The sequence below is a fragment of the Varroa destructor genome, unplaced genomic scaffold (assembly GCF_002443255.2).
Source record: "Varroa destructor unplaced genomic scaffold, Vdes_3.0 BEIS01000004.1, whole genome shotgun sequence".
Lineage (NCBI taxonomy): Eukaryota > Metazoa > Arthropoda > Arachnida > Mesostigmata > Varroidae > Varroa > Varroa destructor.
This window is the reverse complement of record NW_019211457.1, coordinates 28,117,602-28,142,218: the sequence shown is the minus strand read 5'-3', so window position 1 is coordinate 28,142,218 and position 24,617 is coordinate 28,117,602. Positions and strand designations below refer to the sequence as shown.

The 24,617-nt window shown below is 43.7% G+C and overlaps 1 protein-coding gene across 1 annotated transcript; it reads left to right on the top strand.

The window, feature by feature from the left end:
• The first annotated feature begins 65 nt into the window (after positions 1 to 65).
• LOC111250460 (dynein heavy chain, cytoplasmic-like) lies at positions 66 to 21,321 on the top strand. The gene is made up of 16 exons (XM_022805755.2): positions 66 to 526; positions 2,506 to 2,603; positions 2,790 to 2,971; positions 3,433 to 3,622; positions 3,839 to 7,879; positions 8,135 to 8,503; positions 8,674 to 10,636; positions 10,840 to 11,369; positions 11,570 to 13,124; positions 13,355 to 13,545; positions 13,745 to 14,270; positions 14,407 to 14,602; positions 14,738 to 16,003; positions 16,381 to 18,593; positions 18,862 to 19,117; positions 19,597 to 21,321. Exons 1-16 carry the CDS (start codon positions 298 to 300, stop codon positions 19,766 to 19,768), a joined length of 13,977 nt encoding a protein of 4,658 aa, XP_022661490.1. The 5' UTR covers positions 66 to 297; the 3' UTR covers positions 19,769 to 21,321.
• The last annotated feature ends 3,296 nt before the right edge of the window (positions 21,322 to 24,617 follow it).

Here is a 24,617-nt window from a genome sequence, read left to right as displayed (position 1 = left end):
GTAGTCGGTTGCCTACTATTTTCCAACGCTCTGTATGTGGTGAGAGTTGTCGCCAGTTACCAAAGCGGGTGACTGCTTCGATAAACGGCAACAGTGCCACCGCAGACCGGCGGCGAGTTCGGCAGTCGGTTTTTGCTGTTTCATCTACTGAGTACTATTTATGTGAATGGAACATAAGTAAGACTGGTGCAGGTGGTGTGGATGGTGGTGGTTTCTTGTGGGTAATTCTTTGGTGCTGCTGCTGCCATTAGGCAAATCAGAACAGGACACCTTGGCCGACCCAGCAGGTGTGACCTGATGGCCTCCGAAGGGGGCGCGGAGACAAGTCCTCCGCCCGAAGTGTCCCTGGCGGCTAGCCAGGATGTGGCAAAGTACATCAAAAAGGTGGTGACGGCAATGTTCGATACCGAATCCGGAGGTGCCTTAGATCTTGCGCTAAGCGACAGAAATAATTTAGATTCGATTCAGAAGTTTATCGCCGATCCTCAGATTCGCTCGCTGCTCGTGCAGAGTTCCAGCACTAAAGGTGAGGATGATTCCGTTGACAGTACGATGACAGCAAACCCGCTGTGATAGATCAATATAAGTTTAAAGGTGAAACTGCGTAATGATCTCACCTGTTAAAACCGGATCCCGCAGATTATAGGTAAAAATAGGTAAAACTGATCTTAAATTTTCAAGCTCGTGCCACATATGGCACGCCCCTTTTTTATGTATTGGATTAACAAAATACACATGTCGCTACCCCGTCTAAGTCCACTTCCCTAACAATTCACTTTACCTCTGTGATAGTTTTCATTTGACATTCGACGGTGAATCATTGGGTAGTAAAAACATTTCTTATTTGTATATACATTTGTCGCGAATGTGAGGCTCAATTTCCCATTCGTCTTTCTTTGTGCAGATGGTATAGCGTATCCGATTTACGACGAAACGGTGTCTGCCGAGATTTAAGTATGTTCGCTCTATTAACAAGTACGTATGTAATTGCTGCTCCTTCCGCTTGGGGCGAGGTTTAGAAGGTATTCTGATAGGCGTTACCCATCCAGAGTAGTGGACATGTGCGTTGTGACGAAGTACAGGGGATGCTTTGTGGTCATAGATGCCCTTTGTACAGATACTTTTACAGCAAACAGTACTCAGGCGATTGGGTTAATCAGTATGTCTAAGAATAATTCGCATGGCACGGTCATTATTTAGCTATAGCCAGGGCAAATGCCGCTAAACTTTATACAACATGTCCGACCCGCAGCATCGTCATAGAAATATAGTTATTCTCGTTTGTTGGAGAAACACGAACGGAATCTGTATGCATATTTATTACAATTTCTCATAATCTTAGATACCAAAGCACTTTTAACTGGACTCCAACATGTGCACATTATTTGGTTCACTCTGGACCGGGAAGTACATGCCGCTCCAGCATGCGACATTCTAAGGCAACCTTCTACCAGACTTCAAGGCATGTCTAATCACGGCAACACCACACCAGTGAATACAATCACCAAAACCGACAGAGAGACTTCTTCAAGCGATGGATAGGTCAATGTCGGGCAATGAATTAAAAACAGTATATTTTATATCCGATAGACGTCTGCTAAAGGTATCTACTGTAATAAATCAGTAATATTGTAATCTGTTTGATGCCACAGAAAATAATTTTCAGTATGTAAGTAGCCAATATATTTTGTGGGATTCCGTCTCAATCAATTAACCATATAATCTATCTATCGTAAAATGCTAATTGAATTCAACTTAAATTCTAACACACTAAGGTGAACAAGTTATGGGATACTAATATAACGTTTGGAAGTGTTTGGTGTACAATGGTGGTGCAAATATATGCTTTGACTTTTACGACACGCTCGCTGTTTTTACCCAGTTGACTTGCCATTTTCCGCCGATTGATAATTTAGGTAAAATATATACAGCGTTGCAAGTTATAGTTAGTTATAGTGTGTACCTTTTGTTTTAAAATTGAATGTGCACAGTTTGAGCTTTTCGAACCTTATTTTTGGTATTGATGAACTACCCGTTGGGATTTTCATGAGAATGGTTGAATCTCAAAAACTGCTAGTTAAGAAAAACAAATCAGACTAAAATTGATTTTTCTATCAAATTTAGTATGTTTTGACCCACCCACCTGTTGAATAACCGTGATTGGACAAAGAACTCTGTTTGTTGGTATTTCTACGGTATTTTCATTTATTGCTGTTTCAGCACGTTACTAAACCTAGGTCGAGTATTGTTCTGTTGCAAAACATAGAATTAACATTACTAACAAGTGTTTATATGCGAAATTTGAAAGGCCCCGCTATGTTTTCGATGTTCTCTATGCATTCCTTTCAATGTTCAGCAACATTTAACTTATATAGGATAATAAAAATTAGAATACTTAAATTATTTGATACGTTAAGCGTTTTATTTTTCGGTGTATTTCAGGTATATTTTCAGTTTAAACCTGGTTTTCACTGATGTTGATTGTTTATTCGCGATATATTACAGATGAGGAGTTGGATCAACCAGCCTCGGACGTGGGTATGCCTTCCTACGAAGACGTAATCTACGTTATCTCAGATGAAGTTCACTTCTCCAACCCGAAGGTAACGAAGCAAGATCGGTTTCGATGAACCGCAGATATAAGGATTACATAAAACAACATTAAATGTACCTCTAGACTAGATGCCCTTAGCTTTCGGATGGTTAGACTTGCATAGAATATCATTTTCGCAAACAGTATTTTATAAATATATTTTATCGATGCATCTAAAAACCATTTTCTTCAACAGGTGAACTCTCTGGTGATGATTAAAAAAGGTCTTGTGATTGAGGCAGATAAGAAGATCGCCTTCCAGGTTCGGGTGATGAACCTATCTGATGCGTCGCCGTACGAGACTTTACACAGCTATATTGCCGGTGCCGTAGCTCCGTATTTCAAGAGTTACGTGAGACAAACGGGCCGCGTTGAAAGGTTCGAAAATTGTTCATTGAATGTGTAATCCTGTCGTCAACGCGTGCTCTCAGTACAGAGTCCCGTCTTTCGCAATATCAGCAGATTACATATCGCAATATATAATACTGACTCAAATGTTAGTTTTCTGAAATATCTGTAAATGATTTTATTTGACCACAAAGTACCTTAGTATTTAGTTATACTGTGACAAAATGCCCAAACAACGATATGTATCACGTATACGTTGAGAAAGTTGGAAAACTGCATTTCAGGCACAGCTGAATCTGTAAAAACTTTGATCGTTCTGTAAATGTTGTTTTTGGCCCTAGACAAGCATCAGTCATTTAACAAAAACAAGCAAAATTATTTTTAGATTGTCACCAATATATATGATCTATCCTTTTTTTGAAAAGATTGCCTTACTACAAAATTAGATTGTAAATGTGTTTGCTGGTTGTGATTTATTGGCTATATGACAGAGATGGCGATAAGATGGCCCCCAACGTAGAGAAGAAGATCGCTGAGCTCGAAATGGGATTGTTGCATTTGCAACAAAACATTGATATCCCTGAGATCTCGCTCGTAGTGCATCCGACAGTGGCTCAGGTCGTCAAGAAGTACCTTGAGGAAGAAGGTCGAAAAGCTAATGTTAATGATTTTGGCGACAAGGCAAGTTTTGCACAGCAAAATTTCAACATTTCATTCGCATTTCAACAGAAACAGTACAATTGGTATTGTGAACCAGTTATAATTACCTACCAACTCTTTGTAAAGGTTTTTGGTTTTTAATTGACGACATGATCAATTGATGATGTCTAGCATTCTGCAATTAGATAACGGTTATTGCCATACTTACAGTAGTCTCGTTTGGTGTGTTTAATACAGGTGGAAGATTCGACTTTCCTAAATCAACTGCAGACGGGTGTTAATCGTTGGATACGTGAGATTCAAAAAGTGACCAAGTTAGACAGAGACCCGTCGTCCGGCACAGCCCTTCAAGAGATATCATTTTGGCTTAACCTTGAACGAGCATTGCTTCGTATCCAAGAAAAGCGGGAGTTGCATGAGGTCGCTCTGACACTTGACATTCTAAAGAAAGGGAAACGTTTTCATGCTACAGTATCGTTCGACACCGACACTGGTCTTAAGCAGGCATTAGCCACCGTAAACGATTACAATCCTCTTATGAAGGATTTTCCTCTTAATGATCTGCTATCGGCAACGGAGCTGGACAAAATAAAAATGGCTCTTCAAAGCATTTTCACTCATTTGCGCAAAATCCGCAACACCAAGTATCCGATTCAGCGTGCCCTAAAACTTGTTGAAGCTATCTCAAGAGATCTGATGAACCAGCTACTCAAGGTCTTGGGTACACGTCGGCTGATGCATATTCCTGCTGACGAGTTTGAGAAGGTGATGACCGCCTGTTTCGAAGTCTTTAACGCCTGGGACGAAGAATACGAGAAGCTTAATGGGCTACTTCGGGATCTCGTCAAAAAGAAGCGCGACGAAACATATAAAATGGTGTGGAGATTATGCCCTGCCCATAAGTTGCTACAATCCCGTATGGAGCAGATGCGCAAATTCCGCCGACAACACGAACAGCTCCGGTCGGTGATCATTCGAGTGCTGCGTCCTCAGGCAGCTCCGATAGCGGAGACAACTGCTCCAATCACTCAATTGACGACCCAGCTCGATTCCCTGGAACTAGCTTCTGATGTGAATGCTATCGAGGAAGTGAATCTGGCCTATGAGAACGTGAAGGAGGTCGACGGCCTGGACATTAGTAAAGAGGGCAGTGAGGCCTGGGATGCCGCGTGCAAGCGGTATGAGGAACGCATTGATCGTGTAGAAACCCGAATCACAGCGAAGCTAAGAGATCAGCTTGGCACAGCCAAGAACGCCAATGAAATGTTCCGTATCTTCTCGCGGTTTAACGCCCTATTTGTACGGCCTCACATCCGCGGTGCAATTCGTGAGTACCAGACGCAGCTGATTCAAAGGGTAAAAGATGATATTGAAGCCCTACATTCCAAGTTTAAAGTTCAGTATCCTATTTCGAAGGCGTGTCGCATGTCAAAAGGGAGAGATTTACCACCCGTATCTGGGTCAATCATCTGGGCAAAACAGATTGATCGACAGCTTTCGGTTTACATGAAGCGAGTCGAAGACGTTCTCGGCAAAGGTTGGGAGAATCATGTTGAAGGTCAGAAACTTAAAGGTGATGCAGAAAGCTTTCGTTTAAAGCTCAACACACAAGGCATCTTTGATGAGTGGGTTCGTAATGTACAAGACCATCAGCTTGGAGTGGCTGGTCGAATTTTTTCCGTAGACTCACAGAGAACCCGTACGAGGACTATACAACGAATTCGGGTGCGCTTTTCCACTGAAGTGATAACTCTTGCCAAAGAAACCAGAAATCTCAAAGCGATGGGTTTTCGCGTACCGTTAGCTATCGTAAACAAAGCGCATCAGGCTAACCAGCTGTATCCGTTTGCCATTTCTTTGATTGAGAGTATGCGCACTTATGAAAAGACATGTGAAAAAATCGAGGAACGACCAAACATCAGCCTTCTAATTGCTGGACTTAAGAAGGACGTCCAGAATTTGATCATGGAGGGTGCCTCACTTATCTGGGAGTCATACAAACTGGATCCATACGTACAAAAGCTGGCTGAAATTATTTTCATGTTTCAAGAAAAGGTGGACGACTTGCTCGTCGTTGATGAATGTGTAGATGCTGAAGTGAAAGCGCTGGAGACTAGCCCGTACAGTCAGCAAAATTTTGCGGATATCCTAGCAAAAATTCAGAAGAGTGTGGATGACCTCTCGTTGAAACAATATTCCAATCTGGCCTTGTGGGTTAGTCGGCTAGACGAGGAGGTCGAAGGTCGCTTGGCTAAACGGCTCGGCGAAGGAATCAAAGCCTGGACAGAGGCCTTGGAAGGCAAGAAAGAAGACGACAACGTCGAGCAAGACGCGCTTCGGGATAGCACCCCGACGATAGAGACTGCTCCAGACTTCCCGGGAACGTGCAAGCTGGGAGGTGAGCCCAAAATCCAGACGCTGATGCACGAAATCCGTATTCTTAATCAGATCATGTACGTATCACCCTCAATTGAGGAGAGCCGTTGTAAGCTATTGGAGCAATTTTTCATCTGGGAGAACATTGTACTTGGCCAGAACCGCATTCAATCTAGCCGATACCAGGTCGGGCTCGAGCAGGTGCCTCAGTCGGCTACAACGTACAAGAATATCTTCACGAAAATACCTGACGGTGCCGTTGTTATGGAGTCTGCCTATCTAGCAATCGAGGCGACTGTGAAACAGATGCGCGACTATGTTGACGAATGGTTACGGTACCAGTCACTATGGGATCTTCAGCCAGAACAGCTGTATCATCGGCTGGGGGAAGACATTGGCCTTTGGATGAACACCCTTGTAGAAATCCGCAAGTCGCGTTCAACTTTTGATACTTCGGAGACGCGAAAAGACATCGGACCCATAACTGTTGACTATGCGAAGGTACAGAGCAAAGTGAGTCTGAAATACGATTCATGGCATAAGGAAGTCTTGGGCCGTTTTGGTACTCTGCTCGGTAATGAGATGCTCTCCTTTCATACGACTATTTCAAAATCGCGTAACGAGCTCGAACAGCAGTCCATCGATACAGCGTCGACTTCGGATGCTGTTCAGTTTATCACGTACGTTCAGAGCCTCAAGCGAAAGATGAAGCCGTGGGAGAAGCAAGTCGAGCTGTACAAAGAGGGTCAACGTATTCTAGAGAGACAGCGTTTTCAATTCCCCAATAACTGGCTTCACGTTGACAATGTAGAAGGCGAGTGGGGTGCGTTCAATGAGATGATTCGTCGAAAGGATGCAGCCATTTCGACGCAGGTAGCATCGCTGCAGATGAAAGTTGTTCAGGAGGACAAGGCCGTTGAGGCACGTACCAACGAGTGTCTATCAGAGTGGGACCGCTGCAAACCCGTTCAAGGGTCACTGAAGCCACAGGATGCTATGCAACAGCTTGCACTTTTCGAGAGTAAGCTCGGCCGGCTTCGCGAGGACCGTGACAACCTGCATAAAGCCAAGGAGGCGCTTGAGCTTGAGTTGCAAACCGGAAGTGACGAACGCGTACAAGTTGCATTCGAAGAACTGCGTGACCTCAAAGGCGTCTGGGGCGAACTTGCTAAGATTTGGGAACAGATCGACCAAATGAAGGAGCAGCCGTGGCTGTCTGTGCATGCTAGAAAGCTTCGTCAAGCTTTAGATGGCCTGCTCAACCAGCTCAAAGAGCTACCAGCTCGCCTACGGCAATATGCCTCGTACGATTATGTTAAGCGCACGATTCAGGCTTACACAAAAGTCAATATGTTGGTTGTGGAACTAAAGAGCGACGCATTGAAGGAACGTCACTGGAAGACGCTAATGAGGCAGCTCAAGGTGAACTGGGTGCTTTCGGAGCTGACGCTGGGACAGGTGTGGGATATTGATCTTCAGGCAAATGAAGGTATTATCCGAGATGTAATTCTTGTTGCCCAGGGAGAAATGGCCCTTGAGGAGTTTCTCAAGCAGGTTCGTGAGGCGTGGCAGACCTACGAGTTAGATCTGATCACTTATCAAAACAAGTGCAAATTAATACGTGGCTGGGATGACCTGTTCAACAAGGTTAAGGAGCACATTAACTCAGTGGCTGCAATGAAGCTGTCACCTTACTACAAGGAGTTTGAAGAAGAGGCCTTATCATGGGAAGAAAAATTAAACCGAATTAATGCAATCTTCGACGTATGGATTGATGTCCAACGACGATGGGTTTACCTGGAAGGCATCTTCAGTGGCAGTGCTGATATTCAAACTTTATTGCCTATGGAGACTTCGCGATTCCAGAGCATCTCCAGCGAGTTCCTAACGCTCATGAAGAAGGTAAGGTTTTAATCATACTCGGTAACATTTCTAATATTCTTTTTAAACCGTTTTCTTATGCAGTACAATGAAAATCACAAAAAGATAAACAGTTAAGTCTTAGATGAATCCTTCCCATTGATAATCAGTCGTCTTGTTTTCGTAACTACTGGTGCAAATAAATTTTTATTACCCAATGTGTGTCGCAGCTTTCCGTTTAAATGGTGTTCCTACCAAAATCTCAGCAAAATTTTCCAAACTAAATGCCGTTTTCAGGTATCCAAATCTCCACTTGTGATGGACGTGCTCAATATTCAGGGCGTGCAGCGCTCACTGGAACGGCTGGCGGATCTCTTGGGCAAAATCCAAAAAGCTCTCGGAGAGTATCTTGAACGTGAAAGGTCTTCATTTCCACGATTTTATTTTGTCGGAGACGAAGACCTGCTTGAAATCATTGGCAATTCGAAGAACATTCCTAGATTGCAGAAGCATTTCAAAAAGATGTTCGCTGGAGTGTCCTCAATTATTCTGAATGAGGACAACACAGTGGTTCTCGGTCTATCGTCTAAAGAAGCCGAGGAAGTACGCTTCGTAACGCCGGTCTCCATCGCTGAGCATCCGAAGATTAACGAATGGCTCACCATGGTAAGGATGCCGGAACTAATGTAATTCAATTCAAAGCTTACTTTATTAATAACGTTGGCACAGCGAGTAGGTTAAGCTACCACATCCGTACCTGAGACACCTAGCATGTACTGATACGTTATTCGAGTCACTGGACGCATCAGCAACATTTATCTGTGTTCTTTTTCCAGGTTGAACAAGAAATGAGGTTCACACTTGCGAAAATGTTGGCCAAGGCTGTAGCAACCATTGCTCCATTCAGAGAGGGTAATATTGATCAGGCGGCATTCATGTGCTGGTGCGATGACTACCAAGCTCAAATCGTCGGTCTTGCTGCTCAGATTTCTTGGTCCGAAGACGTCGAGCAGGCGCTACAAGCCATACAGAATAATGGCAATCGAAATTTGGCGCCACTTCAGAAAGTGCTAGACAGCGTTCAGCGAACATTAGGTGTTTTAGCCGATTCTGTTCTCCAGGAACAACCACCACTCCGTCGTAAAAAGCTCGAACATTTAATAACCGAGTTTGTACACAAGAGGGATGTGACACGTCGGATGATCAAGAGCGGCGTCGATTCTCCGAAGGACTTCCAATGGCTTTCACAGATGCGTTTCTATTTCGATCCGAAACAGAGCAATGTGTTGGAGCAACTTTCCATTAATATGGCTAATGCTAAGTTTAACTACGGTTTCGAATACCTAGGCGTACAGGAGAAACTTGTCCAGACTCCGCTTACAGATCGTTGTTATTTGACAATGACGCAGGCGCTGGAATCTCGCTTGGGCGGGTCTCCGTTCGGTCCAGCCGGTACTGGAAAAACCGAGTCAGTTAAAGCTCTTGGCAATCAATTAGGTCGTTTCGTCCTCGTATTTAACTGTGACGAAACTTTCGACTTCCAGGCAATGGGCCGCATCTTTGTTGGTCTATGTCAGGTCGGTGCGTGGGGATGTTTCGATGAGTTCAACCGACTTGAGGAACGAATGTTGTCGGCTGTTTCACAGCAGATCCAAATGATTCAAGAGACGTTGCGTAGCCGCCTAAACAGCCCCGACTGCCGAGACACCCATCAGGTGGAGCTTCTTGGCAAGCAAGTAAAGGTATCGACGGACATGGCAATCTTCATTACTATGAATCCTGGCTATGCGGGTCGTTCGAATCTTCCTGACAATCTAAAGAAGCTATTCCGTTCACTTGCGATGACGAAGCCTGATCGACAGTTAATTGCACAGGTGATGCTCTTCTCACAAGGTTTCCGTTCAGCCGAGAAGCTGGCCAGCAAAATTGTGCCCTTTTTCAAGCTCTGCGATGAACAATTATCAAATCAAAGCCATTACGATTTCGGGCTTCGTGCTCTTAAGAGTGTGCTAGTAAGCGCAGGCAACATTAAACGCGACCGGATCCAACGTATCAAGGATGCCAAAAAGAGCTCCGGTGAGGAAGTAGAAGAGAGCAAAATTGCTGAAAAACTTCCAGAGCAAGAAATCCTCATACAGTCTGTGTGCGAAACTATGGAGCCTAAACTTGTAGCCGAAGATATACCATTGCTGAAATCACTCATGAGCGACGTGTTTCCTGGCGTCGACTACCATGGAGCCGAAATGACAGAGCTGAAAGGGCATATTCACGAGGTGTGCCGTCAAATGTATCTCGTGTCTGGCGAAGGAGACGCAATGGGCGGAGCTTGGATGGAAAAAGTGCTTCAACTTTACCAGATCTCCAACCTCAATCATGGCCTAATGATGGTAGGCCCTTCAGGTAGTGGCAAGTCGGTAGCATGGAAGGTGCTCCTCAAAGCGCTTGAGCGCTATGAGGGCACCGAAGGTGTTGCTCATCTCATCGATCCAAAGGCAATTTCAAAAGAGGCACTGTACGGCGTCCTCGATCCGAATACGCGTGAATGGACAGACGGTTTGTTCACTCATATTTTACGTAAAATTATTGACAACGTCCGTGGAGAGATTAGCAAGCGACAGTGGATTATTTTTGACGGCGATGTTGATCCAGAATGGGTAGAGAATCTAAACTCGGTTCTTGACGATAACAAACTGTTGACGCTACCAAACGGAGAACGTCTTTCAATACCACCTAACGTGCGTATTATGTTTGAAGTACAGGACCTGAAATACGCTACACTCGCTACCGTCTCACGTTGCGGTCAGTTGATTTCACGTTTATTGTGATTCACTTTCAGAGGTAGAGAGATTAAAATGTTCACTTTTATAAATATGAAAGAAATGAGCGAAATAAGAACATCTCGAATTGTTAAGAAACATTGATTTCTGTTAGCAATACTTCAAACAAGCATGCAACAATGTATATATATTAATGACAATATAATATCGATATTTCTGTTTCAGGTATGATTTGGTTCTCCGAGGACGTCTTGTCAACTCAGATGATTTTCCAAAACTACTTCAATCGACTTCGCGCGATTCCGCTCGAAGAGGATGAGGATACCAAAACCGCACGTACGAAGAACAAAGACGAAGCTGACTCAGCTTCACCTATAATTACCCTGCAAAATGATGTTGCAACCATTCTACAGCCACACTTCGCTGAAAGCGATCTGGTGATAAAGGCAATGGAGTTCGCCAAAGATCACCTCGATCACATCATGGATTTCACAAGGTTGCGTGCTCTGTCCTCACTTTTTTCGATGCTAAATCAGGCCGTGAGAAACGTGATTCAATACAATTCAAGCCATCCCGATTTCCCTATGCAGCAGGATGCCCTCGAAAAGTACATGACAAAAAGCCTTGTCTATGGGTTGTTGTGGAGCTTCAGTGGAGATGGCAAGTTGAAAGCACGCACTGATCTTGGCGACTACCTACGCTCGGTAACAACGATACCGCTGCCGCCTACGAGCCAGGCTATTATCGACTTTGAGGTTTGTTTATTTTTTCGTTCGCCTTTAACATGCATTTGTTATGACGGTATCACTATTGAATTGCCCTCTAAAGTTAGATTGTTTCATCCATTCGTTTATACAACTCATCGTTTTCAAAATTATTATTATACTAATCGGATGCAGTTTACATCTACAGTTACTGCTGTGCTTATTAACCAAACCATTTCTGTCTCGTACAGGTGTCTATTCAAACGTGCGAATGGACTTCGTGGGCGGCCAAAGTTCCACAGATTGAGGTGGAGACGCACAAGGTCGCCGCTCCCGATGTGGTTATTCCCACCATGGACACGGTGCGTCATGAGAGCCTACTATATACCTGGCTGGCGGAACACAAACCACTTGTACTCTGTGGACCGCCAGGCTCCGGCAAGACTATGACGCTTTTCTCAGCCCTACGCTGTCTGCCCGACATGGAGGTGGTCGGCCTCAATTTTTCCTCAGCCACTACCCCCGAGCTGTTGCTCAAGACATTTGATCACTACTGCGAGTATAAGAAAACACCAAACGGCATGATCCTCAGTCCAATTCAAATTGGCAAGTGGCTTGTTCTCTTCTGTGACGAGATCAATCTTCCCGATCAGGACAAATACGGCACAATGCGAGTTATTTCTTTCCTGCGCCAGATGGTGGAGCATGGTGGATTCTACAGGACAGTCGACCAGGTGTGGGTGAAGCTGGACCGAATCCAGTTCGTGGGCGCATGTAATCCTCCCACTGATCCGGGACGGAAACCTTTATCGCATCGATTCCTGCGGCATGTGCCCATCGTCTACGTCGACTATCCTGGGGAGACGTCGCTAAAGCAGATTTATGGTACGTTCAATCGGGCGATGCTTCGCATGGTGCCAGCACTCAAATCGTACTCAGAGCCACTCACGTCGGCGATGGTCGAATTTTACCTCAAATCCCAGGAGCGATTCACGCAGGACATGCAGCCACATTACGTGTATTCGCCACGAGAGCTTACCCGGTGGGTTCGGGGTATCTGCGAGGCTGTGCGTCCTCTTGAGACGCTCTCGGTCGAAGGTCTTGTACGACTGTGGGCACATGAGGGTCTGCGGCTCTTCCAGGACCGTCTAGTGGAGGATCAAGAACGCCAATGGACGGACGAGAACATTGACTTAGTTGCCCTTCGACATTTTCCAAACATCCACCGTGAAGAGGCACTTGGTCGGCCTATTCTCTATTCAAATTGGCTGTCGAAAGACTACGTTCCGATTAAGCGAGAAGAGTTGCGCGACTATGTTCGAGCCCGACTCAAGGTGTTCTACGAAGAGGAACTCGACGTACAACTGGTTCTCTTTAATGAGGTGCTTGACCACGTGCTTCGCATTGATCGAATCTTCCGTCAGCCACAAGGCCACTTGTTGTTGATTGGGGTGTCAGGTGCAGGAAAAACGACACTGTCACGTTTTGTGGCCTGGATGAACGGTCTCAAGGTCTTCCAAATTAAGGTCCACAACCGCTATACAGCAGCGGACTTTGATGAAGATCTACGTAACGTGCTGCGTAGGGCTGGTTGTAAGGGTGAGAAAATTGCGTTCATCCTGGATGAGGGGAACGTACTCGACTCGTCGTTCCTCGAAAGGATGAATACTCTCCTAGCCAACGGAGAGGTACCAGGTCTATTTGAAGGCGATGAATACACGACCCTAATGACTCAATGCAAGGAGGGATCTCAACGGGAAGGACTTATGCTCGACTCTAACGAAGAGCTCTACAAATGGTTTACAGGTAAGCAAATCGTCCACGTGTTTCAAACCGTTTCTGGCAAACCATGTATTAAAAAAACGGATTGGGTATCCACACCAAGTATCAGTGTTTTTTTAAAATCAAATATGTTGTCTGGTTAATCACTGGATAAGATGTATTGCAGTCAGTTTATTTTGTGGTGCTCATTTGGACATACAATAATTTGTTTCAAATTCTGAATTGGTGTTTATTTGATATGGATTCAATTATAGGCCAAGTAATGCGAAATCTGCACGTGGTGTTCACGATGAACCCTTCAGTAAACGGTCTGAAAGACAGAGCTGCAACGTCACCTGCATTGTTTAATCGATGTGTGCTCAACTGGTTCGGTGACTGGTCTGATGAAGCGTTGTACCAAGTCGGACTCGAGTTTACTCGAAGACTCGACATTGATCGCATTGAGGTGAGTATTAACGAATCGACGTAAAACCGGAAAAATTTAATTTTACTGCGTGTCGTAGCTCATCCAGTGGCCTCTCGCATATGCTATGGGTGCAAAAATTGCTTTAACTAAATATTTTAGCTAAAGAAATTAAAATCAAAACTTTATACTGTTGCAAATTTAAATAAATAATGGTAATAAATACTGATTATTCTCACAGTACCGCCAGCCGGACTACTTTCCAGTTGTGGTATCAAGCTTGGAGACACCTTTGAACTACCGACAAGCCATTGTCAACGCATTTGTCTATGTGCACCAGACACTCCACAAAGCGTCAGTTCGTTTGGCTAAACGTGGCGGGCGGCAAACCACTATTACGCCTCGGCACTATCTTGACTTCATTTCGCATTACGTCAAACTTTACAATGAGAAACGATCGGAGCTCGAAGACGAGCAACTCCACCTCAACATTGGCCTGCAGAAAATCCGAGAGACCGTCGATCAGGTCGAAGAAATGCAAAAGTCATTAGCGCTTAAGTCACGTGAACTCGAGGAGAAGAACACCGCAGCTAACGCCAAACTAAAGGAGATGCTATCAGGACAACAGGAGGCAGAAAAGAAGAAGGTGGAAAGTCAACGTATTCAGCATTCGCTACGTGAACAAGAAGCGATCATTGCTGAGAAACGCAAGAGTGTTATGGAAGACCTGTCTAAGGTGGAACCCGCCGTGGAAGAAGCACAAACAGGTTTGCTGGAGGTTTTCATTTTTCATAGCTTCATAACATTACTAGCTTCATGTGAACATAGAATTATAGAAAATACCAATTCTCTTTGTATTATATGATTGTTTGAACAAGGTATATTCTTTTGTTATCCCTGCAGCTGTGAAGTCAATCAAGAAGCAGAATCTGGTTGAAATCCGTTCAATGGCGAACCCTCCACCACCCGTCAAGATGACCCTTGAGGCTATCTGCCTTCTGCTCGGTGAGAATGCTCCGGACTGGAAGGCCATTCGCGGTGTCATCATCAGAGACAACTTTATCTCCACTATTATCAACTACAACGCCGAGGCTATATCGTATGTGCTTTCAAATGCCACTTGTTTAGTAACGTCTTCTTTCTGCCCTCCACTTTTAATTCTGCTTATGCATGTTAAATTGTGCAAAGGTAATAGTCAGAAAATATAATGTATTGTTACCAACGTCTATTTCAGGGATGATATTCGGGACAAGATGAAGCAAAAGTACCTAGACAATCCCGATTTCAACTATGAGAAGATTAATCGTGCCTCCGTCGCTTGTGGACCGATGGTCAAATGGGCAATTGCCCAGTGCAATTACGCCGACATGTTAAAAAGAGTCGAGCCCCTCCGCAACGAACTGTCCAGTCTGGAAGCGTCAGCCAACAAGAACAAGGAGGAGGCCAATGAGATGAACCGTGTCATTGATGACCTTGAACGTAGTATTGCATCCTACAAGGAAGAGTATGCCAACCTGGTAAGCGAGGCCCAGAGCATCAAGAGTGATCTGGCCAATGTTCAAGCCAAGGTGGACCGCTCCATTAATCTCCTCAGATCTCTCGGCGGTGAGAAGGATCGCTGGGAGCTTACGAGTGAAACTTTCAAGAATCAGATGGCTACCATCTCTGGTGACGTGCTATTGGGATCAGCATTTCTCGCATATGCAGGCTATTTCGACCAGTCATACAGGCAGAACCTTTTTAATAACTGGTGCACTCACCTTCATCAGGCTGCCATCAGCTTTCGTCTGGATATTGCTCGAACTGAATATCTGTCAACGGCCGACGAACGGCTAAGGTGGCAGGCGAATTCTCTTCCGTCGGATGACCTCTGCACCGAAAACGCCATTATGCTGAAGAGGTTCAATCGGTATCCGCTTATTATTGACCCGTCTGGCCAAGCGACAGAGTACATTATGCAAGAGTTCAAAGATAAGAAAATCACGAAGACGTCGTTCCTAGACGATTCGTTCAGAAAGAACCTCGAATCCGCCCTCCGTTTTGGCAATCCACTTTTAGTACAGGACGTCGAGAGCTACGACCCGATTCTTAACCCGGTTCTCAATCGAGAAGTACGCAAGACCGGCGGCCGGGTCCTGATCACGCTAGGTGACCAGGACATTGATTTATCACCCACGTTCTCGATTTTCTTGTCAACAAGGGACCCGACTGTCGAATTCCCACCGGATCTCTGTTCCCGAGTGACATTTGTCAACTTCACTGTGACACGAAGCTCGTTGCAAAGCCAGTGTCTAAACCAAGTTTTGCGTTCCGAGCGGCCAGATATAGACGAAAAACGAACGGATCTGCTTAAACTGCAAGGAGAGTTCCAGGTGCGGCTACGTCAGCTAGAGAAATCGCTGTTGCAAGCGCTTAACGACTCCAAGGGTCGCATTCTGGATGACGATAGCGTTATCTCTACCCTTGAAAAGCTGAAGACCGAGGCTGCTGAAATTTCAAGGTATAATATGCGCCCTGCCATAAACACAATCGCTAAAGTAGGTAAAAACTTAGTGGCTGGCAAGAGAATCCGTTTTATTACAGTAATCTTAGGAATTTCACAAAACATTCAAAATTTTTTATGCTGCCGCAGATGCCCGTGACGGTGTAGTGGTAACTTGGTTGCTTACTAAACCTGAAAACACTTAATGAGGCGGTGTGTTTTTTAAAACCCGATGTAGACACTTCGTTTCGTGATAAAAAACAGATATTTAAAGCACTACTTAACGGCAGTCCCGAGCTTAACTTTTGAAACGTTGATTAATGCTGAAATAAGTATTGCGTACATTAAATACTCGTATAATTTGTGTGCTAATAAAACATTATTTTAATTTACAGAAAAGTAGAGGAGACGGACAAGGTTATCGCCGAAGTAGACTCGGTGTCGCAGCAGTACATGCCATTGGCCACCGCTTGCTCATCAATCTACTTTACTTTAGAAGGCCTGAATCAGGCTCACTTCCTATATCAGTACTCTCTGCACTTTTTCCTTGAGATGTACAATGATGTACTCACCAATAACGCACACCTTCAGGGCATGACCGACCCAACGCAACGATTGGGTGTAATTAGCAAGGATTTATTCCAAACCGTGTTTAACAGGGTTACCCGCGGTATGTTACATCACGACCACCTAGCATTCGCTATTCTACTGTGTAAGATTCACCTTAAAGGCTTCTCCAATGAGACGCACTTCGAAGCGCTTTTCAATCACTTCCTCCGGGGACGTGAAGGAATGCTCGGCAAACACTCGGTGCGATTCGATTCTTTTACTCCAGAGCAACTGGAGGCCGCGTCAGCGCTCGTTAGATTAAGCTACTTTACCCACATGGAGAAACATCTGAGCGAAAACAAAAAGGCCGTAGAAAACTGGCTTACCCTTGAACATCCCGAAACACAGGTGCCACCTGTATGGGATGAAAAGGGTGTATCCCGCATCGACGAGCACATGTTGCAGTTACTACTGATTCAAGCCGTGCGACCTGACCGTGTAATTGCGAAAGCTCACCAGGTAGTCAATGCGATCATGGGTGAGGATTTTATGGCTTCAGCCTACATCGAACTCGATCTCGTCAACATCGTACAAAATGAAGTCAAGGCTAATACCCCTATCCTCATGTGCTCTGTACCTGGATACGACGCGTCCGGTCGAGTAGATGACTTGGCGGCCGAAATGAACATGCAGCTTTCGTCGATCGCCATGGGATCTGCTGAAGGTTTTTCCCAAGCCGAAAAAGCGATCAACGCCGCCTCAAAGAACGGCCGTTGGGTGATGCTGAAGAATGTCCATCTGGCTCCGGCCTGGCTTGTCCAGCTCGAAAAGAAGCTCCATTCGTTGCAAGCTCATCTAGGGTTCCGGTTGTTCCTTACACTCGAGATACATCCGAAGGTACCGGTCAATCTCTTGCGAGCTGGCCGCTGCTTCGTGTTCGAACCGCCACCGGGAATCCGCTCGAATCTCTTGCGAACTTTCTCAACGGTACCAGCACAGCGCATGATGAAAACACCGAGTGAACGTGCTAGAATTTACTTCCTTCTAGCCTGGTTTCACGCCATCGTACAGGAAAGGTTGCGGTACTCACCCCTTGGCTGGTCGAAGCATTATGAGTTCAACGAAAGTGACCTGCGGGTCGCGTGTGACACGCTTGACACATGGATCGAGAGTGCTAGCATGAGTCGAACGAATCTCCCACCAGAAAAAGTGCCTTGGACGGCACTGCGTACGTTGTTCGGTCAGTGTATCTATGGGGGCAAGATCGATAACGAATTCGATCAGCGATTGCTCAACTCCTTCCTAGCCCACCTGTTCACGGAGAAGAGTTTCGAGCCTGATTTTATGCTAGTGGACGCCGGTCAGGGATCTGCTGGTATTCACATGCCCGAGGGTATTCGACGCGACCAGTTCTTACATTGGGTCGAACAGCTGACTGACCTGCAGCAGCCGTCGTGGCTTGGTCTGCCCAACAATGCAGAGAAGGTGCTCCTCACCAATAGAGGCAGCGACCTCTTGGCCAAACTTCTGCGAATGCAACTATTAGAAGACGACGATGATGAGGTCGTTTACACTGAAGAGGCCAGTCAACAAGGCGACACGAAAATCAAGAAGCGCGGAGCGCTAGATTCGTCAGCAACCCCGGCATGGATGCTGACTTTACAACGTTCTGCTATGGAATGGCTGAAGCTGGTGCCTCAGTCCCTGCAGACACTTAAGAGGACTAAGCAGAACATCCGCGACCCGCTGTATCGCTACTTCGAGCGCGAAGTTAACGTGGGCTCACAGTTACTGAGCCTTATTCGACGCGATCTGGTCGATATCGTTCAGATTTGTCAGGGTGAAAAGAAGCAGACCAACTTGCATCGTCAGATGATATCCGAATTAGCTAAGAGTTGTGTCCCGTCTCATTGGAAGGGTCGATACACAGCGCCACCCGGATGCACCGCCACGCAGTGGATTACAGATTTCAACGAACGTGTCAAACAGTTGGCCCGAGTATCGAAGGCGTGTACGCAGGGTGGACTTGCTGCTCTCAAGACACTTGTCGTGTGGCTTGGTACGTACATTTTCTAAGACCTCTTTCTATTCTCATAGCGTATATTAATACATGTGTTCTATAAACATTAAGCATGATAATCGATATTCTTCAGCTTCTTGCTAAACGTGTCAAGGATAAGGGGTCAATGACGGTTATCAAAAGCAAAAATGCGATCGTAGAACTTGTTGTATCTCTAACTTGCTGACTGAACAGAATCGATGTGCGTGGTGGAGATCTAGTCAAGAGGCTTAATTATATATGATTCTATTTGAAACAACCTCTCTAGGCGGTCTGTTCAACCCTGAAGCATACATCACGGCTACTCGGCAATACGTAGCACAAGCTAATGGTTGGTCGCTGGAAGAACTATCCCTGGCAGTAGCAATCAGGCCATCCGCTGAAACCAGTCCGGAATTGGATGAATGCAGCTTTGCAATATCTTCCCTTAAATTACAGGGCGCCGAGTGTACAAACGCCTCCAAACTTACGCTTTCCGCAAATATCCTCTCCGAGCTCCAGCTTACTGTGCTTACCTGGATAAAGTTAGTATTTCGTTGATAGATTCAAATCTTTCTTTCGAAGTAATATCAAATATATCTCGAACCATGGTCCAGGCTGATGAAGAGGTCCAGGGTTTAGTGGGTGAGAGTCCCACTGTACCAGACAAAGCACAATTCAGTGATGTCTGGTCTCCGTAATACATTTGCCCTCAACCTCCAAAAAAAAAAGGATTCAAACCTTCCATGCGCTTTATCACAGCTTTCTTTCAGTGCTACTAACTCAGCAGTTCTATTGGCAATTAATAAAGCATAAAAATATTGACCATAGAGACGTACCGTCTTTAGGACCACAGTCTTATTCGGTATCAATAAAGGTTGCTCTACAGGAAGAGCTGCGTTTAATGATGATTTTGGGTAAATGAAACTTAGCCATTGGCGCACAGTGAAAAAAAACGTCTTGAAAGCTTAACAACATTTTAACAACAAACGTATTTAAAACCTTCCTTTTTCACTTTTTTCAGAGCTACTGGTGATGAAAATAAATCAGCAGCAGTCGTCACCTTGCCAGTGTACCTAAACTCGTCAAGAACAGAGCTTTTGTTCACGGTTGACCTAGAAGCCACGGACGTCAAGCAGGCGTCGTGTTTCTACGAAAGGGGTGTCGCTATCCTTTGTAGCTACAGCCTTGGCTAGCTAGCACCCCTGTCAAGATCACTGTAGGTCTTGACAACACAAACATATGTCTGTACTGAAGGCTTGAAATGGAAAAAATGCTCACAAAGCCAAGAACGAGACACACATAGTTGACTTGTTGAAGTCACGCTAACAAACGGTTAACCCATTGGCCAATCAGTAGTCACCGTTAAAGTTTCCCCCAACACCGCTTTCACCAATTTGCCCAACAACCTGAAAGGGGTCTATTAATCCTTATAAATTAAAGGTTTTAGGTTAGCGAAAGAAATCGTTATATCAACGAACGCATGCACTTTTCTGAGAGTGTCTTTAACGATTCGGAATGATGAAAAAATGAAGTTCGTAAGTATCCAGATATACCATAATAATTAAATAGATAATTATTAATTATAACTTCAACTCTCTCGATATCTCGAAAGGAACGCACCGCCCTCTAGTGAGGAAATTATTCCTATAAAAAATGATGACAGAGTATTGCTACAGACGATCTGATTAACTCGTCCGATCTAGAAAAACTACGAACATTGATGATTATCGTTTAGGAGTAATGAAAAAAACTCATTGACATAGCGTCATTGACAATGACATGATATGGTAGCCTGCATTGACGATAAAAGGGAAAATACAAGTAGTGGCCTGATTCAACATTATTCGTGTCTACTTCTGCAATGCAAATGAATATAATGAGAAGAAAATCAATGAAATTTGTCGATGTATCAAAGTAGGCAGGATGGTGCAATTGGACGAGAACAGATTTGGCCTCACACTGCGAGCGGACTTGACCCTACGCTTTCTACGATACGTCATACACGATAAAAATTCCAACTGATATAAACACTAATAATATATACATAAAAAACATGCAAATGCAGCATAAAGAAAAGGGGGTGGTACCCGAACTAAGTGAATATGGGATAGGTCGCTGTCGAAAATGTAAGCTTTTCGTAACTTAATGCTGGTGTTGGGTATATATATATATATATAATGTGCGTGTACATGTGTGAATGTGTTGCTCTTGAGTAATATTGTAGCGTACCGCCGTGTCGCGGTCAGGCGTGGATGTGATGGTGACTGATGTAGCCAGCACCAGTTGCTAACAAAGATTCCGCATGCGGCAAGTATTTTCGTTCCTGTTGTTCTTCTTGTTCACGCTGCAGTTTACTGCAGAAAGAGCACAACTCGACTGTTGCCTTGACTAAATCTCAATTAAACTATTTAATATATATAAACACAAACAAGGAAAGGAAAATATAAAATAGTGAATAAAGCAAAGAATCAAAGGACGTAACATAACAAGGATAGATGTAAGGAGACCTTGGGGAGAAGGGACTTGCTTTATATATACATATATGTATACCCTAGGACTTCTCTAATAATGAATATAAAAAACGTACTTCTAATGAGTAATGACAACGTAACGTATAGTGGTGGTGCTATGTTGGCTATTACGGTAACGTGGTACGTGTGTCTCGGTAATGACCATGAGTTAGCGATGATATTCTATAAAAGAACTGAGCAAATAAAGCAGCAGCCTATTTATGACGCCTTTGAAAGTTGTTTTCATATCGTACCTAATTCGGTACTACTAAATTATTATTTAACGACATATATAGTATACATAAAAATGTACTTATCGAAAAAAAAAGGCATATATAAATATTTGTTTGCTAAACTAGAATAGGGATATATATCTGTTTTATGTTTAATGATATCATTAAATATTGTTTCAGATGTTTAGCCCTTAGCTGTGTAGGAGCAATCAACTTTTTTTTCGGCAGTAAAAAATGCGAAGAGCCGAAGATGTTATTTTTGCGTCTCATGTCAGAAGGGCTCTGATACTGTAGGCATATTAAATATAATAAACATGGCAATATGAAAAGATTTTCATTTTCTATAAATAACCAGCTAGCTTCCTCAATAGAAAATCAAAACGCAATTTTTCGTGTTGACTAGGTACAGCTTAACGAATTTCACTTTATCGGAAAGCTGCTTTAGAATCATTCTTTCGTACAACCCATTGTAACAACCAGAACACCAGCCAAATATGTTGTGAAAGGCTACCCCAAACCTCTTGTCTAGCCCAATAAGCCTAATGGCTTTTTGTCGTTTTTCTAATTTTTTGTTTGTTTGATTCTCCGAACGTATTTCATCGTTGTGAAATCCGGCGGCCACGTTTCGCTTTGGGCAATTACGCGAACTTCTTATCGTGACATAGCGCCGAATAATTTCTCCAGATATTTCAGATGCATCATTGAAGTTCCAAGGAGAGATCAAACGGTACTACTAACTAATTTATAATTAATAATAATTAAATAAATAATTAAATAATAGGTAAAAGCTTAGGAAGAAAGAAAGATATTGTTTCTTTTCTAATCGCATTTGTCATACGGTGTATGTCCTAAAACTAATGAGTTGCTTTATGTAATGTTAAACTTCAATAGGACTGCTGTAGCGCTGCGTTATCTTTAACTACTGCAAGGCTAAATACACATTCCGTAGTTCAAGGCTACGCGATTATTGCAAGAAAAAAAAACAGGCCTGATCAATTGACACACCATTTAAAACATTCACGTCTCTTTGCGCCATCTATTTCAATGACTGAGCTCTTTTTTTCTGCCTCAATACGAGTCATAGTTACACGTATCGCTGGTTAATTAGACTATCTTGGCTTGTAAACATGCCTGTTAAAAGACGATCTAAAAGGCATAAGCCTTTTCCAGATCTCTTGAAGTATATTCGATTCTTCAGCAATATCCATGAACTGGTGCTGACCTTGTAGTCGTTGTTTTTCTCGTGCCGTATTCACCTTCAAATGTCTCTCGATCGTTGACGATGTCTGCCGAAAGCTTCATTTTGAACGAAGACGGTCTAGACGGAATATACCGGCTGGCACTTGCCGACTGTCTTTTTGCACCAGCTCATTGGGTCATCGTCCTAGCGTCAGACAAGCCGACCGACGAAGTAAAAATACACGGGCTCGAGGTACATAGGCGCCAAGACCGTCGTTAGAGTATAGGTGTTTGTTCCTACCATTAGCTATCCGTCGGTGATCATCATTAGCTGCCACCGCTTTTCAGTTACACCACTGTGAACCTTAATACAGCATTTATATATATGTTTTACATGGGTTTGTCGGTGATGAAGGACTTAGGGACGAAAACTACCGATAATTTCCAGACGCTATATGGCTTTAACCTTGTCGCGAAAGAAGTCTTGTAAGTTATACAATATGTAGATTGTTGGCAAAGATTTGCTTCTTAGATGCTCTTAGAGACGTGCTTATTTGTCTATTTTACTGACCGTTAGTTATGGGATTATATCTATACAATATTCCTTATCATTATAATATAAATTACTGTGTGTTTGAAGCTCATACGCGTTGAAGATGTTCATACCACTAAAATTTGATCTGACATCGACAAATCTACCGTTTCATGGTCCAACAAAAGTAGGTTTGGATCTATTACAATTGTGCGAAAGCTATCTAAGTTTTCTGTCACGATAGTATCAAGTCTTTGGCTTAAAAAGTTTGACAGTTGTTGGATGGCCTGGTCGGACGTACAGTGAGTGACGCATTCATCACACGAACATCAGCTGGTATCCTGTTCTTCTAAATCTGTAGAAGATTCAAATGACCTGTCTCAGTGATACGTTTGAATAGTCTAACTGACCTTACTGTTTAATTAGTGTGTTCTGTCAAATTATTAGCAAATTATTAAATGTTCTATCAAAACATTAGCAAAGCGTAGTTAATCTATGACTAGCCTCAACAACTAAATTGGAAAGTTCGTGTATATTATTCAAGTTTCTTCTTCCATTCTTCTTTTCTGTACTTGTCAGTATCTATAAATAAATTACGGGTGTTTCGAGTCCGTTCCCACTTACCGCGAAACAGCATAAAATTCGTCGCATGATATCCATGTGGAGTTCATCATGTAAAAATTATATCTTGCTCAGAAGTTCGAAGGGCCTATGATGCCCTGCTAATCTTTAATCCACACAAGTTTGGTAATAAAAAATTGTTCAACTCTTGTTTTGTCCTATTATATATTAAGCAAGGCTGCATTTACAACATCACAGCAATCATTCCGGCAAAACCATTATGATTAAACTCGAGCATTCTATCACAAGAAAAGTGTGTCTATTATTTTAGTTGTCATAAATGTTATCTCGAACCAGAAAGACCAGAACAAACACTCTACGTATATTCCAACAACCTCGAAGCACGTGAGTGTACAGCACTACTATATCCAGCGGCTAATGTTCGCGTGTCTATGTACACAGGCAGTTTTTTTATACAATGTCATAATGGGAAAGTCTGCAACGATTGACGTCACCACAACACCCTATCATGTCTGTCGTTTGGGTGAACTAAGAGTAGTTTAAACAGAAGGTCTAAAGAGGGTCTTGCTTGTGTAGGCAGTTCCCTCTTTTTACAGCACTACTTTGATACCACGCTAGAGTCTACCAATTTACCACGCGGGGGTGTATCCTTTTATCGCATCCATTGATCCAGCTATTAGCATGGTAAAAAGAAGATAGCCTTTTACCAACAGTCATGCTCTTCTCTACCACTAAGAAGAACGCGCGATCCATTACAGAGATAACAACTAATTTTAATTTTTGGTTAATTCCAGAGCAAGCTGCTGCCCTATCTCGTAAACGTGCAACTATTACTGATGTGAGTAAAATAGCTGATTTCTAAGATAGGCAGGCATGTATACACGAGTATGAGCAGGATACTAGGCTTCTTCCCTCCAGTTCGCTTCCACTACAGAATCCTACTTTGCTGCTACTACGTACTCAACACGAACTACGCTAAGTAAAAAGATAAAGACCCATTCCGAGA

What these genes read in the sequence shown, in the direction of transcription:
- LOC111250460 (XM_022805755.2), top strand. Translation starts at nt 298, where the DNA reads ATGGCCTCCGAAGGGGGCGCGGAGACAAGTCCTCCGCCCGAAGTGTCC. An exon ending in TTCACTTCTCCAACCCGAAG is followed by an intron (nt 2,604 to 2,789) that starts GTAACGAAGCAA and finishes TTTCTTCAACAG; the next exon opens with GTGAACTCTCTGGTGATGAT. An exon ending in GAGGCTGCTGAAATTTCAAG is followed by an intron (nt 16,004 to 16,380) that starts GTATAATATGCG and finishes TTTAATTTACAG; the next exon opens with AAAAGTAGAGGAGACGGACA.